This window comes from Ictalurus punctatus, chromosome 13, assembly GCF_001660625.3.
Source record: "Ictalurus punctatus breed USDA103 chromosome 13, Coco_2.0, whole genome shotgun sequence".
NCBI lineage: Eukaryota > Metazoa > Chordata > Actinopteri > Siluriformes > Ictaluridae > Ictalurus > Ictalurus punctatus.
In genome coordinates this window covers 27770001-27787500 of record NC_030428.2, presented here as the reverse complement: position 1 = coordinate 27787500, position 17500 = coordinate 27770001, and the positions used below count along the sequence as shown (strand labels likewise).

The 17500-nt window shown below is 41.5% G+C and overlaps 1 protein-coding gene across 7 annotated transcripts in view; it reads right to left on the bottom strand.

The window, feature by feature from the left end:
* The window catches only part of ctbp2l (C-terminal binding protein 2, like), a 115679-nt gene that overhangs the window by 29528 nt on the left and 68651 nt on the right, over positions 1–17500 (bottom strand). For 2 of the 7 annotated variants that reach the window (XM_017482937.3, XM_017482938.3), the window contains exon 1: positions 8638–10264. The exons of the other annotated variants lie outside the window; for them this stretch is intronic. In XM_017482937.3, coding sequence (XP_017338426.1) covers positions 8638–10120 — 1483 coding nt within the window. In that variant the 5' untranslated portion in view covers positions 10121–10264. Of the gene's footprint in view, positions 1–8637; positions 10265–17500 lie in introns of those variants that run through there. 7 annotated transcript variants of the gene reach the window in all.

The window sequence follows — 17500 nt, the reverse complement described above, 5'->3', positions numbered from 1 at the left end:
ATCAAACTGAACTGAACTAAATCCTGAACTGAATCAAATTAATTCCTGATTTTGACTGAACTACAGGAAGGGCTTAGTATCTGACAACAAATTAAACTGACAAACACAGGGCAACTAACTCTCTCTCAGAGTTTAAATAACACACACACACACACACACACACACACACACACACACACACACACACACGCACACACCAGATTAAAGCTTCAGAGATACTGACTTCAGATCAGCAAACTGACCTTAGTAAATAAGCTGATTAGCACCTCCCACTAATGCTCTGCCTTCCCAAATAAGCTGATTAGCACCTCCCACTAATGCTCTGCCTTACAACCCCCTCCCCTCTCTAAACCTTTCAAAATCTTCAGATTATCCCACAACGTCTTTCTCTCTCTCTCTCTCTCTCTCTCTCTCTCTCTCTCTCTCTCTCTCTCTCTCGCTGTCTCTCTCACACACACACACACACACGTCCGATACGCTGGCTTCAGCTCATACAGACCTGCACGGTTTTCCGTCCGAGTGACTGACAATTCCATAGTTTGTATGTTGGTTGTGTGTTACAGGTGTGTGAATGTGTGTGAGTGTGTGTGTGAGTGTGTATGTGAGTGTGCGTGTGAGTGTGCGTGTGTGTGTGTGTGTGAGTGTGTGTGAGGCTGGGCTCTGAGTCTGGACCGGTTTGTTAATGCGCTTCTTACAGAATTAACCAATCAGCAGTGGCTTCTACAAACAGCCGCCCCTCCCCCCTCCCTGCCTAACCGTTATTCCATATACACACACTGCAGGTCAAAAGTTTGTGGACACTCGACTGAAATGTTTCTCATGATCTTAAACAGCTTTTGATCTGAAGGTGTGCGAGTACACGTGTGAAATCGGTGCCGTAGACAAAAATACAATCGTGCCGACGTCGTCATTTCTTTCATTAGAAAATGAACTTTGAACTTTGAAGATGCTAAAATATTAAATTATTCTGATTCATCTAGAATTTTTTAAATCACAACATAATTCCCATAGTTCGATTTGTGTTACTCCAGAGTTTTGAGAACTTTATTATAATTCTACAATGTGTAAAAAGTAATATAAATAAAGAATGGGTGTGTAAACTGTGGACTGGTCGTGTGTATATTTGCAACAATGGTAATAGCTTACTAACTTACAGAAAATGAATGAATGATACATGTCAGCTAGCCACGATGTTAATATCGATCAGTAATTATTCGTCAATTATGAGTAAGATGTACACAAAACCTCGGTGTGTTGAATCTGCAGTCAGTAATGCCATTATACGTGATGTTACGCCCCCTGAAACGTGACAATATCCAAACACAGCTCTACATGAGCTTTTCTGAGCTCGTGAGATCGTTTCTCGATATTACTAGGCTAAGTCAGGAAACTGGAAATGTTCCACGCAGTAGATGTTCCTACAGCACGGCGCTGCTGAATTCTGGCTTCTGATTGGTCAGAAGGTAGGGATGCACGATTATGGCCAAAATGATAATCCCGATTATTTTGATCAATATTGAGATCTCGATTATTTATCACGATTATTCATTGATTTTAGTGACGACATATTTTTTTATTGCACTTTCACATGAATTAAGTTTTCTCATGCCACAACATAACACACAGGTAGGCATGAGAAAACTTGACCTGGACAATTATGACAGAATTTAGGAACATAGTGTGAGCCATGACACATTAATTTACCTTCTGATAAACTACATTTCATATTTTCAGTTCATTTTACAGACTGCAAAAAAAAAAACAAAACACCGTTAACCTGTTTACCTTGTAAACAAATACAATAAACCTCAATGTTCAGTGTTTGAAGTCTGCTCCTCTTAAATATATTTAAAGCTACACTATTAGACGTTTTCCACGGTCCTGGTTCTGGGCTGGAGTCAGTTCTCGAACCGCTCTGTGTGTATTGTGTAGATATCTGAATAATCTCATAGGATGTGATTGGGTGAGTTCATTTACCCGTCAGACGCAAAGCGCTTTAGTTTAACGGTGTTCATTACTGACGCTCCGATCAGGATTTTTACAGCCGATACCGATCCAGATACCAATCTTTTTTTATTTAATCTTTAATCAGGAGGTCATAAACAGTTAAATGTAAGCTCTCTGCTCATGGTCACTGTTAACTGAGCTAAAATAATAGCAATGACAAATACTGTTGGTTAATTGATAAATAAACAGCATATAATATTTATTTTTATTTATTTACATCTTAAACAATAGTTCTAATTAAAAGTAGATTAACACAAGCATGATCCATATTAGGAAAAAGTTTAATAGCTTTCTACGGAAATAGCGAACTTAGCTTAATGTCAAATTGATATTAAATGCAACCCATAGTAATGAAACATTATTTCATTTCTCATTTTATTGATATTTTATGAAGTTATTATAATATCTATTTTAATATTAAATGATTTATTTATAACCAAGCACATTTTCTGTCTTTACATTTCAGTAGTTTTATTTTTGTTTGGTTATCAGTTTTAGATCGATTCCCCCAGTACAGTGTCCATGTCTGCTGATAATATTTTTTGGGGGGATAAAACAAAGCATGGAAACTGGAGTTGACTTTTCTAGTGATATCTGGCAACCGTGAGTTTAAATGAAGTGAATTAGAGCTAGTGAAGGAGAGCGCCTGTATGTTTACAGACTGAACAGTTCTACTCTTGATTATGATTGGTGAGGAATTATTTAATAAGGAAGTTTGAATTAAACCCACCTTATAGCATCAGCATTATTATTAATTTACTCCGCCCGACGCCGCTGTGTCTACACGAGCAGGTGCAAGTTCAGGTCATTTTGCGGGATCAGTAAAAGATGGCGGTTTGTGAGATCGGGAAGTTGAAGCGGATGATGTACAGAGTTACTTGTCATCATAATGGCTTCTCTGCAGTATTTCCACACTTGTTCGATTGATTGAGGAGATGAAAAGCTGTGTGAAAGTAACTGTTGCGTGGTATAGATGCAGTTTGGACTTCCTGTAGTTTTTATCCCGATTGTATTATATAACTCCGAACAGGTCACTCACACCGGTGCGAAAAAAATATTTATTCACAGGGGCACAAAATAATTTTCAGTCGCAAATGCGAGTGAAATGGTCGCACTGTAGAGCCCTGAGTTTATCTGCAAAGTTTTTTCCCGTTCGGCGTGACGAGGTTTAATGTCCCCGACAACCTCTGTAGTGCTATTTAGCATCATCATGATTACTCCTCGCGTGAAACGCTGGAGTTCGAAGCGAAGCTGGCAGCTCGAGCGCTAAAATGCTAACCCCTTTCGGGGTTTTGGCATTACAAAATGACGTCATCCCTGCGCCGCTCTATGGTGATTGGCTGTAAGTGTAGGAAGCGCTTGATTTGATCTGCAGCGGAGTTTTAGCGGAGGACGAACTTTAAACGTCAATATCGCAGTCGATCATGTTCATTTAATCGTGGGCCGTTAAAATCGTAATCGCGATCGATATTGGATTCATTGTGCAGCTCTATCAGAAGGTGTGGATTCGTTCTGCAGCTCTGACACTAGCGCAGCTGCACATCACGGGTTTATATCAATATTAATATTACTGCGCTCGTTCTGATACGTTATCGTCTCCATAGTAACCGCTCATTCACAGGGACGTGTACGGTGGACTCTGCGTAATCGCCGATACGTCGGTGAGACCGTTATTTAACGTTTCTGGAAGTTTTCCGACATCGTCAGGACAGAGGAGACTACTACACTTCGGTTTCTCAGTGAGAAACAACGACAAGCTGCGTTTATCTTACTAACTTCACGAGAGAGAGGGAATAAAGAGAGAATAAAGAGAGAGAGAATAAAAAGAGAGAATAAAGAGGGAATAAAGAGAGGGAATAAAGAGAGAATAAAGAGAGAGAGAATAAAAAGAGAGAATAAAGAGGGAATAAAGAGAGGGAATAAAGAGAGAATAAAGAGAGAGAGAATAAAAAGAGAGAATAAAGAGAGGGAATAAGGAGAGAATAAAGAGAGAGAGAATAAAAAGAGAGAATAAAGAGGGAATAAAGAGAGAGAATAAAGAGAGAGAATATAGAAACAGAATAAAGAGGGAATAAAGAGAGAGAGAATAAAGAAAGAGAATAAAGAGAGAGAATAAAGAGAGAGAGAGAATAAAGAGAGAGAGAATAAAGAGAGAGAATAAAGAAAGAGAATAAAGAAAGAGAATAAAAAGAGAGAATAAAGAGAGAATAAAGAGAGAAAATATAGAAACAGAATAAAGAGGGAATAAAGAGAGAGAATAAAGAGAGAGAGTATAAAGAGAGAGAGAATAAAGAGAGAATAAAGAGAGAAAATATAGAAACAGAATAAAGAGGGAATAAAGAGAGAGAATAAAGAGAGAGAATAAAGAGAGAGAATAAAGAGAGAATAAAGAGAGAAAATATAGAAACAGAATAAAGAGGGAATAAAGAGAGAGAATAAAGAGAGAGAGTATAAAGAGAGAGAGAATAAAGAGAGAGAGAATAAAGAGAGTATAAAGAGAGAGAGAATAGAGAGAGAATAAAGAGAGAGAATAGAGAGAGAGAATAAAGAGAGAGAATAGAGAGAGAATAAAGAGAGAGAATAGAGAGAGAGAATAAAGAGAGAGAATAGAGAGAGAATAAAGAGAGAGAATAGAGAGAGAGAATAAAGAGAGAGAATAGAGAGAGAGAATAAAGAGAGAGAGAATAGAGAGAGAGAATAAAGAGAGAGAATAGAGAGAGAGAATAAAGAGAGAGAATAGAGAGAGAGAATAGAGAGAGAATAGAGAGAGAGAATAAAGAGAGAGAATAAAGAGAGAGAATAGAGAGAGAGAATAGAGAGAGGGATGGTGAGGGAACGAGTGTTTATAGCTGATATAACGTAAGTGAGAACAGGAACTAACTCGACCATAACTTAACAATAACCAGACAGAACATTATGACACACACAGACACACACACAGACACACACACACACACACACACACACACACACACACACACACACACACACGCACGCACGCACGCACACACACACAGAACCGCATTTTCTCTACTTGTTTATGTAAAGTCTGTTAAAGATTGCTCTTCATATTGTTCTCTTAGGAAGCTTCTTACGTGTGTGTGTGCGCGCGCGTGTGTGTGTGCGTGTGTGTGTGTGTTTACATGTTTTAAATGCAGCACAATAGATCAATTGGAAAAAAAAGCATCCTCAAGATTATTTTTATTGCCTGCCTGCCTGCCATTACACACACACACACACACACACACACACACACACACACACACACACACACACACACACACACACATCCATCCAATTATGCAAAATCGACCCTTCTGGATATTTTCCCTTAAAAGCGAGCATGTTGATATACACATCTGAGTGTGTGGATAAAAGAGTCTTTGCTTCTTTAAACGCTTAGATTATCTCCATGTGATCCCCCCCCCCCAACACACACACACACACACACACACACACACACACACACACACACACACACATACACACTCTGTCGCCTAGCAACACACTTATGGCACACTCACAGCACAGATGAGAGCAGCATTATGGGACGGAAATTATGGAGCAACAAATGTCAGGTACAGGAGGTACGGGCTGATGAGCTTTCTGTGCTGAAAAACAAAATGTAACATGAAGAAATGAAAAAAGGGGTGAAGATGAGAGGAAGAAAATGCCTGTGTGTGTGTGTGTGTGTGTGTGTGTGTGTGTGAGAGAGAGAGATGCTCGCAGAACACTGGAAAGAAAGAAAGAAAGAAAGAAAATTACAGTCATAAAAAAGAGCAAAAAATAGAAAAGCAGAGAAAATAGTAATAGAAAGAAAAGAAAAAAAGAAAAGAAAAATAAACTATAGAACAGAAAGAAACAAAGGGGAAGAGCTAGAAAAAAGAAAGAAAGAAAAGAAATAGTAGGGGCAAGAATGTACAGTTTACAGTAATAAAAAAGCTAATGAAAAACAGACAAAATAGAAATTGACAGAAAACAAAAAAGAAAAGAAGAGGACTATAGAGAAGAAAGAAAAAAGCAAGCAAGAAAGAAAGAAACAAAGAAAGAAAGGGTACAGAAATGACAGTAACAAGAAAAGAATGCAAAAGAAATATAAAAGAACAAAAGAAAAGAGGGGGAATACAGAAAGGTCAAAATAAAAAAGGAAGAAAGAGTTAAGCAAATGAATGAAAGAAAATAGATATTTATAATATCTATATAAGAAAAATGCAATTTTTTATTTGTGTCTGAGTCAGAAAGTGATGGAAGGAAGGAAAGAAGGAAAAATGAAAAATAAAAAAAGCAGGAAAAGAAAGAACGCAAAGAAGAAAAGAAAGTGAACATTATTACTGGCATCACTATTATTACAGATCATCAGGTACACCATTCTGCCGATGACGTGACGTCGACCAATCAGAAACGATCTCCTGACCTCCTATAGACACACACACACACACACACACACTCAGAGTGCACTGATTAATTATTGACGCCTGACACTCTTCTCTGACAAAGACTGGCCTTTAGCACACGCCATCTCCATGCATAATACATGCTAAAGAAGAAACTCTGTGATGTGTGACGGACTAAACCCACACGGACGCCCCGCACTGACAGGATTCTGTTTAAGTGGGACTTATGGTTTAGTAAAGAAAGGAAACATCTCATCGACATCCTGCTCAGACGCTAATTTTAGTTTACAGAGTGGGGCACTAACACAGATATGGTCTTTGTAGCAACTCACAAGAGACACACGAGACAAAACACACAAGAAATCAAATTCCCGGGCATGTGGTAGGGGATTGATCTCACGACGACTCCATAACAAAAAGACCCTGACAAATAAAACAAGCCTTTGGCTAACATTACTAATATTAGTTGTAGACTTCTCTGGATGGAGCTAGCATTACGCATGAAAAGGGTCACTTGGCATGTTTTCGATTAACATTTTAGTTTTCTCTGTAGGCCACATATTCCACCTCCAATTCCAGACTACGTCCCACCTGAAAATGTCACTGTAACCAATCAGATTGCAGCTTTAGATCTCCAATACCAGGTTAACCAATCAGCATGAAGTTAAAAGACATCTAATACCAGGTTAACCAATCAAACTGCAGTTCAGAAACCTCTAATACCAGTTTAACCAATCAGACCAGAGTTCAGAAACCTCTAATACCAGTTTAACCAATCAGACCAGAGTTCAGAAACCTCTAATACCAGTTTAACCAATCAGACGAGTTCAGAAACCTCTAATACCAGTTTAACCAATCAGACCAGAGTTCAGAAACCTCTAATACCAGTTTAACCAATCAGACGAGTTCAGAAACCTCTAATACCAGTTTAACCAATCAGACCAGAGTTCAGAAACCTCTAATACCAGTTTAACCAATCAGACGAGTCCAAAAACCTCTAATACCAGTTTAACCAATCAGATCAGAGTTCAAAAACCTCTAATACCAGTTTAACCAATCAGACGAGTTCAGAAACCTCTGCATTCCCATCCTGTATCAACAATTGTTCATATTTAAATCAAAATAGTAATATCATTTCATTATGTTAATAATATTGAATATTTATTTATTTATTATTTAGCATTTTTTAAATGGTCTAAAATCTCTTTACATAAAAAGTAAAAAAAATAAAAAAAAGAATAAAAACAACGCACAGCCATGAACAATATTTATGAGCGTAAAAGAAATGAAAAACAAAAGATTAAACATTTCTTCCTCATCATAAATCACATCCTAAATCTTGCTGAAGGATTCAGCGATGATCTCGCTGTGGAAAATAACCCAGTACTGTCAATTCCTTAACCATTTCAGTCTTCACCATAACTCTCCAACACATCCACTACCTCGAGTCTGGTATCTTAAATCAGCTGGTGTAACCACGTGCTCGTGCCTTCTGCATCCTATTAGCTCTAAAGGGATTTCATGGATTTAAGACTATTATTACTTCAGCAGAGAAGGAAATAAAGAGTGGGAGTCCAATATGACTAACGTTAGACCACACAGAAAATGTTTCCAGCTGCGTTAACCAACAAATGTCTGGTTTGACCCAAACTAAAATATTATACTTCTGAGTCACATGGCACATATAACAAATTATATTACAGATCTGTTTTTTTTCCCTTCACTAGATGTACTACAGCATAGATAGGATAGCTAGTTATAATCAGTCTAATTTACATTCTGAAATGTTGTCCCCATTAAAAAGACATCGACTCACTGAAAGTGCGGTCTCTGTCACCCAGACACAAACACAAGCATCAAATACACATTTAGTTCAAGATTTTCATGATGAAATATCAGCTCGAGTGAATTCAATGCACAAATTTCAATACATTCAAGCTGAATTCCCAAAAATGTCTGAAAAGTCCACGAAATATCGCTTTTAACTGTTAAACAGTTGCTTGAGTGGTAGCACAGACAGGAAAGAATTTGAAAATCTCCTAAAGTTCTAAACAAAAAGGATCCCCTTTATGGAAAAGTGTGTCATATATGTGCAGCAGGGAAAACAGCAACGATCAGCCACAAATCTAAATCGGGACAGTCACCAGAGAAGATATACAGGAGCTAAAATCTAGAGATGGAAGACAGGAAAAGAAAAGGATGAAGTGAAGAAGTGAAGAAAGTTTTTTTTTTTTACTTGTATCGGTTGAAGCCATGGTGGAAACAATAATTGGAGGACCAGTACGACGGGTCATCTTATTATTCTGGTTATGAGCCTGAGACTGCATAGTGGTACCAGTAGACACGACCGTATTCTCCATGGTAGCCCCCTTCCTCAAGAGCTGGGGACTGGGGTGAGCACCTGGGGTTTGAGGCATTTGAGGTAGACTAGGTGCTCGCTTCATCAACTCTATAGGCGTGTAGGGGTTGGAGAAAGCTTTGTTTACTAGACCAGAGGTATTGAAAATCGCTGGCTGCTGTGGTTGAGGGTGGCTTGACATTGGCAGACCAGTATGGGGGTTGTACATCGCTAGCGGTTGTGTCTGCGCCCCTGTATTGGCCTGAAACCCGCCAAGAGAACGCATCCCAGGATAGCTTGTGGTTTCTAACAGATGTTGAGAAGGTGCACTGCTTGGTCTGCGGTTGATAAACTCGCCTATCCTGGGAGACACCGTCTGCAGGGTGTTTGAGGGCTGCTGCAAGAAGTGGGAGTCCATGGCCAATCCTTGAGGCTGCGCGTAGAGATCGTTACGGTGGCTGAAGCTGTTGGAACGGCCACGCATTGCTGGTGCTCCTGTGCCTCCTGTCTTGCAGTTAAGTACCACCCTGGATAGTACTCGGGCCTGGCCGAGGTTTGGAGTCATGGAGCGAACATCATGCTCTTCCATCATGGACAGCATGCTGGTGGAGTCAAAGCCTTGCTGCAACAGAAGGGATATGGTGCTTTCAGATAGACCCTCGGTACGCAGATAAGTTAGGAAAGCTGGATCCACAGCCCTCTTTGGGTCCATATTAACAGCTGTTGATGGGTGGTGGGTTGTGATCCCAGTGGTGAGCTGAGCTGGCGTAGCGGCATCATAGGCTGGATCATAGGCCAACCTCTGAGCAGGTAAGGTACCATAAGCAGACATTCCTCGATGTACACTTCCATCCACAATAGAATTGGGTGCAGGATCCATCATGATACAGGTGGAAGGAGGGTGGTCAAAATGAAGGCCGTTGACTTCGTTGTAACCAGAATGGCCTGCCAGAGAGGCCTGATCGGCCGCAATCCCGAAACAGGCAGGAGAGGCGGCCCTACTGCGGATACGCTGACTGTCTGGGAAGGCTAGAGAATCCCTGTACATACGGCTCAACTCATGAGCCGTGGGTGGGGGAGGTGGAGGAGGAGGAGGAGGCGGTGGAGGGGGAGGTGGAGCAGGGCCAGGTGTAGGTGCACGAGTAGGAGCCCTAGCTTGCCCTTGATCCCAGGCAGATCTAACCCCTCCTGCACCCAGCCCATAATGCGAGCCTGATCTGCTAAGAAGCTGGTGGCTTCCTCTATAAAATCCCTGCAGATCTTCAGGTGGCTGAGCAGATAAGGCAGTGTCAAATGGGTAGTAATCAGGAGGAGGTACAGTTCCCCTCACAGCCATGGCCTTCAGGTGGTTGCTCGAATCAGCTATGGGATCTATCTTCATGGAAAGATAAGCATACCTTTCAAAGTCACCGTTGTTGTGCAGTTCGTCCTGGCAGCCAAAAAAACCTTGTTCTGGCTCTAGTTCAGGGTACAGCAAGGAGCAAGGTGGCAGATGAGGATCAAACCAAAGTTTTCCGTCGCTCCCAAAGGAGACAGAATTCCTTCGCGACGCAATGTTGACAGAAATGTCAAGAGTAGCGCTAAACCACCAACCCTCAATCGATCTAGCCAAGACGAAGACTAAAGCAGCACTACACGATTCTTGAACAGGGGAGAAAACAAAAGAAGGAGTGAGGTGTGGAAAAAAGCAGCAAGGGTTTCCATTTCACCTCTCAGGTTTCAGCCAAAGAAAAAAAAAAAGTTGAGGTATATAGGGATCATTTCACCTGATCTACGGGAGGCATTTTTCCTCTCCCTTCTGGCAGCGCTATCACATACCCACATATTGCCAAGTAGCCGCTAAATTATTCAGCCCTGGAAACATACGCATGAGAGGGAGGGGTGGACGAGCAAAATGGGACAAGACATAACACAAAAGCACACCCCACCACACACGAAAAATAAAACCGCACACCTTATGAGAGTGGCCTCTATTCCTGTAAGAACCACATACAGTAGAGTCGTGTTTATATTTTGAGTACTGGACTAGGACAACTCAGAATGAAGATAAGAGAGGAGGGGTCATGCTCATCCAGTGGGATTTTGATCCTTTCCTGTAGCAAGGCCATTTTACAAACCCTCACCATTGCCATGAGGGATTAGTCAAAATAAAACCTGCTTAATTCCACTGGGCCCTGTGGCTTTACTTCAACTCGAGAGAAAATACTATCAATACCTCATGTCACATGTGGTCGCTTTTCCCCTATATTAGTTTGATGCCTGATCATCATCCCAGTAAGGTTTAGCAACCCTACAGTAAGCAGTCAGTCAGGTCATGACATTCACGTCATACAGTTTCCAAGAAGCCAATCGAAGAGCTGGTACTAATCCAAAGGGCATTCGTGCAACCTCCTTTGTTTCTGCACAAGTGGACATTTGATATCACCTTCCTTTTGTTGAGCTCACGGCACAGGCAATCAGGATATGATATGAGAAACAATAAACTATGCGCTCATGGAAATTATTTTTTAAATAAATAATCATGTCTTCTCAGAACTGCTATGATAGACACACAAAACAAGACCAATCAAACAGCATTCAAAATAAAAGACTTTTAACTAACTCTGGACTCAGACAAAAGCAGCTTAATACTCAGTTGACTGATTTCAAGCTTCGACGGCGTTAAGGGAACGTGTTTGGTGCAGTGGTGGCTCAGTGCTTAATACGTTGGCCCTCTGACCAGAAGGGCGTGAGTTCAAATCCCAGCGCTGCCACGCCGCCACGGCTGGGCCATTCAGCAAGACCCTTAACCCTCAACTGCTCAGTTAGTACAAGGAGGAGGACTTTTCTTTCTTTTTTTCTGGTTGTTGAATCTACAGGGTGTCCCCAAAAGTCTCCAAAGATAGGGGGGAAATGAACCCTTTTTAGCAAAATGTCTTCCAAAATGTTTCATACTTACTTTATATTATATATATATATTTTTAGAGAGGTTTCCAGAAGGCCTTTGACAAAGGAAGAACGTATTGAAATCATTCTCATGGCCGGATCGGGATGCTGTCGTAAGGTTGCGATGGACTTGAACAGGAAACACAGCGAGTACACTGCACCCAACCCAACACTGTCGCCAAACTTACTAACAAAATCAAAAACACTGGACGTGTCGAGACACACTGTAATGGTAAATGTTAACGGTCTGCTTTTATGTAGCCCTTTTTTAACCGTAGTGGTTCTACAACGCGCTTTACACTGGTTCCCATTCACACACACACTCACACACCAATGGTAGCAATAGGTGCTATCTTGCCATCGGGAGCAACTTGGGGTTCAGTGTCTTGCCCAAGGACACTTTGGTATGTGGAGTCATGCGGAGTCATGTGGAGTCACGTGGGCCGGGAATCGAACCGCCAACCCTACGATTAGTGGACAACCCGCTCTACCGCCTGATCCACACCCACCAAATGTACTTGTCTGCTGGGCAAAAAATAATCTAGACAAAATTGCAAATCATCTTCTAAATCTTCTAGCGACTTCTGATGCCGAATCTAACGAGATCTTTCCTACGCAACATTCCTAAACGCTCCTCCGTGCTCGCTACAACAATTTTAGCTGGAGGAAACATTAAGATAAATGTTTCTCTGATGGTAGATCTTGTCTAACTGGAAACTCTACACTTAATACATCATGTTCTGAGAACGCAGCAGGAAATGAGTTTTCTTGTGTAACTTGTTGAATTCAGTGCTGAATGTTCCTCAGTAGCGCTCCGTGTCAGCTGGAGAAATCATTCGGGGCTTTTTATATAAGTGATAAGAGACGAATGAGTACGCCTGTACTGTGCTTTAAATAGCGACTCGGATGGGTGTGTGACTAATTGGAGTGGCGAGCACACTGAGTGGGCCTCTTAAAAAAAAAAAAGAAAGAAAGAAAGAAAGAAAGAAAGAAAGAAAGGAAAAAAGAAGCACATAAAGACTCGGCGGGATGCTACGGAGAGATCTGGCCTGCAGGTCAGTGCTCGCTGCTTGTTATTTCCCGTCCTTGTGCTGTCTTTCTTCTCGCAGGTCGTCTCTGTTATTGGTCAGTCACGGAGGTCAGCGAGTGACACGTCGAGCGAGCGAAGCCTACTGACACAACGCGTATACGGTTTAGGTAGCAGTCAGAGCTCTTTAAAGAGCAAGAGATGAGAACGGACGAAGGCGATAACCTGGACGCCAAGTCTGTTTCCAAAGAAAAGGCCAAAACCCGTCGTAAACAGAGAGGAGAGGAAATTCGGGCCGAGGATCCAGCTGTGCTTCTCACAGATGTAGCTCGTGTTTTACGAGGTTGGATCTGCTACTGTCTGGCCTTTCTGCTCTCATCACGCCAGGCTGTTTGTCAGCTGTAAAATGCCATTAATTACGGTGTTGCATTTCTCCCTGGCAACCAGAGACAATAACTGTTTTAATAAGCTCCGGCACGGACCATCACTCAGCCTCGCATCGCCTGGAAATATTAATAACACGCTTCAGGTTCATCTCAACTAGACGCACAGACACCGAGAAAACAAAGAGCAGGAACGCAGGAATGCAAATTCTACTTCTCATACAAACACACACACACACACACACACACACACACCCATCTGCTTAGATACCAAACAGAGAGAGAGAGAAAGCAGACAGACAGACTGGATACATGCTCTATGAAGACAGAAAGGATAAGACAGATACACTGACAGACAGACTGACAGAGTGAAAGACAGACAGATGCATCTATAGACAGGAGAAAAGATAAACTCGACAGACAGACTGATGGATAGATAAAACAGTCTGATAGACAGATAAAGTCAGGCAGCAAGATGGAACAACAGAGAGACAGCTGATTGACAGACAGACATACTAATAGAAAGAAAGACAGACAGGTGGATAGAAGGAACAAGACAGACAGACTAATGCACAGTTAGACAGACGGACAGAACAACATACAGTTGGATGGAAAGACAGACAGACAGATTAGACAGACTTAATATATATGATATATGCAAAAAAGTACAGACAAATTTAACAGCACACAGCCAGCCAGAGGAAACAACACACAAACAGCTAGCTGGACAGACAGACAGACAGACAGACAGACAGACAGACAGACAGACAGATAAACAGTTCTATAGACAGAGACAAAGAAACAAATATATAGATTATTATTATAAATAGATAGACATATGCATAAACAGACGGTTAGACAGATAGAAAAATGTACAGATTCATAATTCAGGCAGACAGACAGACTAGATAGATAGATAGACAGACAGGTAGACAGACAGATAGATAGAGAGTCAGACAGACAGACAGACAGATAGATAGAGACAGATAGAGAGACAGACAGATAGATAAAGAGACAAACAGTCTGGTAGATAGATAGATATATAGATAGATAGTTAGATAGATAGATAGATAGACAGACAGACAGGTAGACAGATAGATAGATGAACAGAAACAGGTAGCCAGACAGACAGATAGATAGAGACAGACAGACAGTCTGGTAGATAGATAGATAGAAAGATAGATAGATAGATAAACAGAGATAGACAGACAGACAGTCTGACAGATAGATAGAGAGACAGATAGATAGAGAGACAGCTAGACAGACAGAAGGACGGTTTGTTAAAAAGAACAGACAGATGATTCTTGGCCGCGTCCTAATCTGGAGTCTTCAGTTGGACGTGTGTGCATTTGGACAGCGACCCTGGCGGAGCTCTAATTACTCGGAGGGAACAGCAGTGTGAAGTTTCAGAGCCCGGAGCGCGCAGGCTGCAGTGTGCAGGACAGACGAGGACCGACCGAGTGGAAAACAATACTGGCACTACCGCTGCCGAGTGATGAATTGGGCCACCTTTCTAGGGCACAGGATGCTTCTGGCACTACTTGGCAAGCAGAACTGCTAGGGGACTAGGAGACGGGAGAGACGGGGGAGATGGGGGAGACGGGGACGAGGACGGGGGAGACTGGGGGATGATTTATGCACTCTCGACTGAAGTACTGCCGGGCAATTAAACTTTCATAGGATTTAGTAAATTAACTTGGAAAACTTGGAAATCATAGTCAATTACAGTGAGTGTACAGTATATTAAAAAGTTTTAACAAGCCTCTGGGCTTTTTTTGTACAAGATAACAAGAGTCCTGGGAGAGAGAGAGAGAGAGAGAGAGAGAGAGAGAGAGAGAGAGAGAGAGAGTAAGAAAGAGAGAGAGAGAGTAAGTAAGAGAGACAGAAAGAGAGTGAGAGAGAGAGAGTAAGAAAGACAGAAAGAGAGAGTGAGAGTGACTAAGAGAGACCGAAAGAGAGAGAGTAAGTAAGAGAGACAGAAAGAGAGAGAATAAGAAAGACAGAAAGAGAGAGAATGAGAGAGAGTGACTAAGAGAGACAGACAGAGAGAGAGAGAGAGAGTAAGAGAGACAGAAAGAGAGAGAGTGACTAAGAGAGACAGACAGAGAAAGAGAGCAAGTAAGAGAGACAGAAAGAGAGAGAGAGCATGAGAGAGAGTGACTAAGAGAAACAGAAAGAGAGAGTAAGTAAGAGAGACAAAAAGAGGGAGAATAAGAAAGACAACAAGAGAGAGTGAGAGAGAGAGTGAATAAGAGAGACAGACGGGGAGAGAGAGAGAGAGAGAAAGAGAGACAGAAAGAGAGAGAGAGAGCGTGAGAGAGAGAGTGAATAAGAGAGACCGTCAGAGAGAGAGAGAGAGAAAGAGAGACAGAAAGAGAGAGAGAGAGCGTGAGAGAGAGTGAATAAGAGAGACCGTCAGAGAGAGAGAGAGAGAGAGAGAGAGCATGAAAGAGAGTGAGACAGAGAGAGAGAGTGAGACACGTGTTCCCAATTCTGAGCTGGTGAGCTCCAGCACAGGCTCTCTGCTGTCTAAAATAAGGAATTATCAGATTAAAAAAGGAAAAGGGGGAAGTGTTTCTCAGAGAGAGAGAGTGGAACAGATTTAAAACAGCTAACCACAAGCTCCATCAGCAATAAAAAAAAAAACGCTAACACAACTGAACGCGACTTTTACATGTCCAGCAGTTGTGTATCAATATTAAACGTCTGTGTACACGTCTACACGTCTGTGTACACATCTACACGTCTGTGTATACGTCTGTGTACACGTCTACACGTCTGTGTACTGTAGACGTCTGTGTACACGTCTACACGTCTGTGTACACATCCACACGTCTGTGTATACGTCTGTGTACACGTCTGTGTACACTTCTACACGTCTGTGTATACGTCTGTGTACACATCTACACGTCTGTGTACACGTCTGTGTACACGTCTACACGTCTGTGTACTGTAGACGTCTGTGTACACGTCTACACGTCTGTGTACACATCTACACGTCTGTGTATACGTCTGTGTACACGTCTGTGTACACTTCTACACGTCTGTGTATACGTCTGTGTACACATCTACACGTCTGTGTACACGTCTGTGTACATGTCTACACGTCTGTGCACACGTCTACACATCTGTGTATACGTCTGTGTATACGTCTACACGTCTGTGTACACGTCTACACATCTGTGTATACGTCTGTGTATACGTCTACACGTCTGTGTACACGTCTGTGTACAAGTCTACACGTCTATGTATACGTCTGTGTACACGTCTACACGTCTGTGTACATGTCTGTGTACACGTCTACACGTCTATGTATACGTCTGTGTACATGTCTACATGTCTGTGTACACATCTACACATCTGTGTATACGTCTGTGTATACGTCTGTGTACACATCTACACATCTATGTATACGTCTGTGTACATGTGTACACGTCTACACGTCTGTGTATACGTCTGTGTATACGTCTACACGTCTGTGTATACGCCTGTGTACACGTCTACACATCTGTGTATACGTCTGTGTATACGTCTGTGTACACATCTACACATCTATGTATACGTCTGTGTACATGTCTACACGTCTGTGTACACGTCTACACATCTGTGTATACGTCTGTGTATACGTCTACACATCTGCGTATACATCTGTGTACACGTCTGAACTCTGAAGCGGGACGTCTGAACTCGGGATCGTGTCAGTATTAATTAGACAGTAGAGGTCGGTCGATTGATCGGTTTTCCTGATTAATCAGCACCCAGAACTGATCGCTGGAAGTATCGGTTATGGGAAAAAAAATCCACACCACCATCATACGGTACGAGAGCGGCCTCTAGAGGCGAAATAAAACCCATTGCTGACTCATTTTGTGCGTTATTTGAAGTGTTTTTTGATTCATTTTGGACGTCTCGGTTTTATTCGTTATTTAAAGTGTTTGTACAAATTAAAATTTGTAAAGTGTTACTTTTTGGTTCAGTTTGGATGTGTATCTTTTATTTATTTAAATACTTATTAATAGTTTATATATATTAATTTATATTTATTTCATTGAAAAAGTACAGGACATTTTCACGGTCCAGCCGTCAAGCTTTGAGTGTTACGTTTTCATTCACTATCGGTTTTCATCGGTTATTAAACTTAGTTTGAAAGTGTGAAAAAAAAATGACACCCCTACGAAAGTGTGTTACCAACAAAGCTAGCTAACGTTAATGAGCGTGAGTTTATGATGTATTTGCTTTCACAAAACACTGTTACTGATTTCACCGAGGAATGAGACTATGGTCATTTGATCCGAAGTAAACACTGTTATAAGCGCAGTTAAAGTAGCTAAGTGATGTTTAGGTTATGTTGACGGTCTGAGCGGCCATGTTGACATGAAGTCAAGTGCTGAACTGAGTAGGAATTCCAAATCGACGAGGTGTTTTC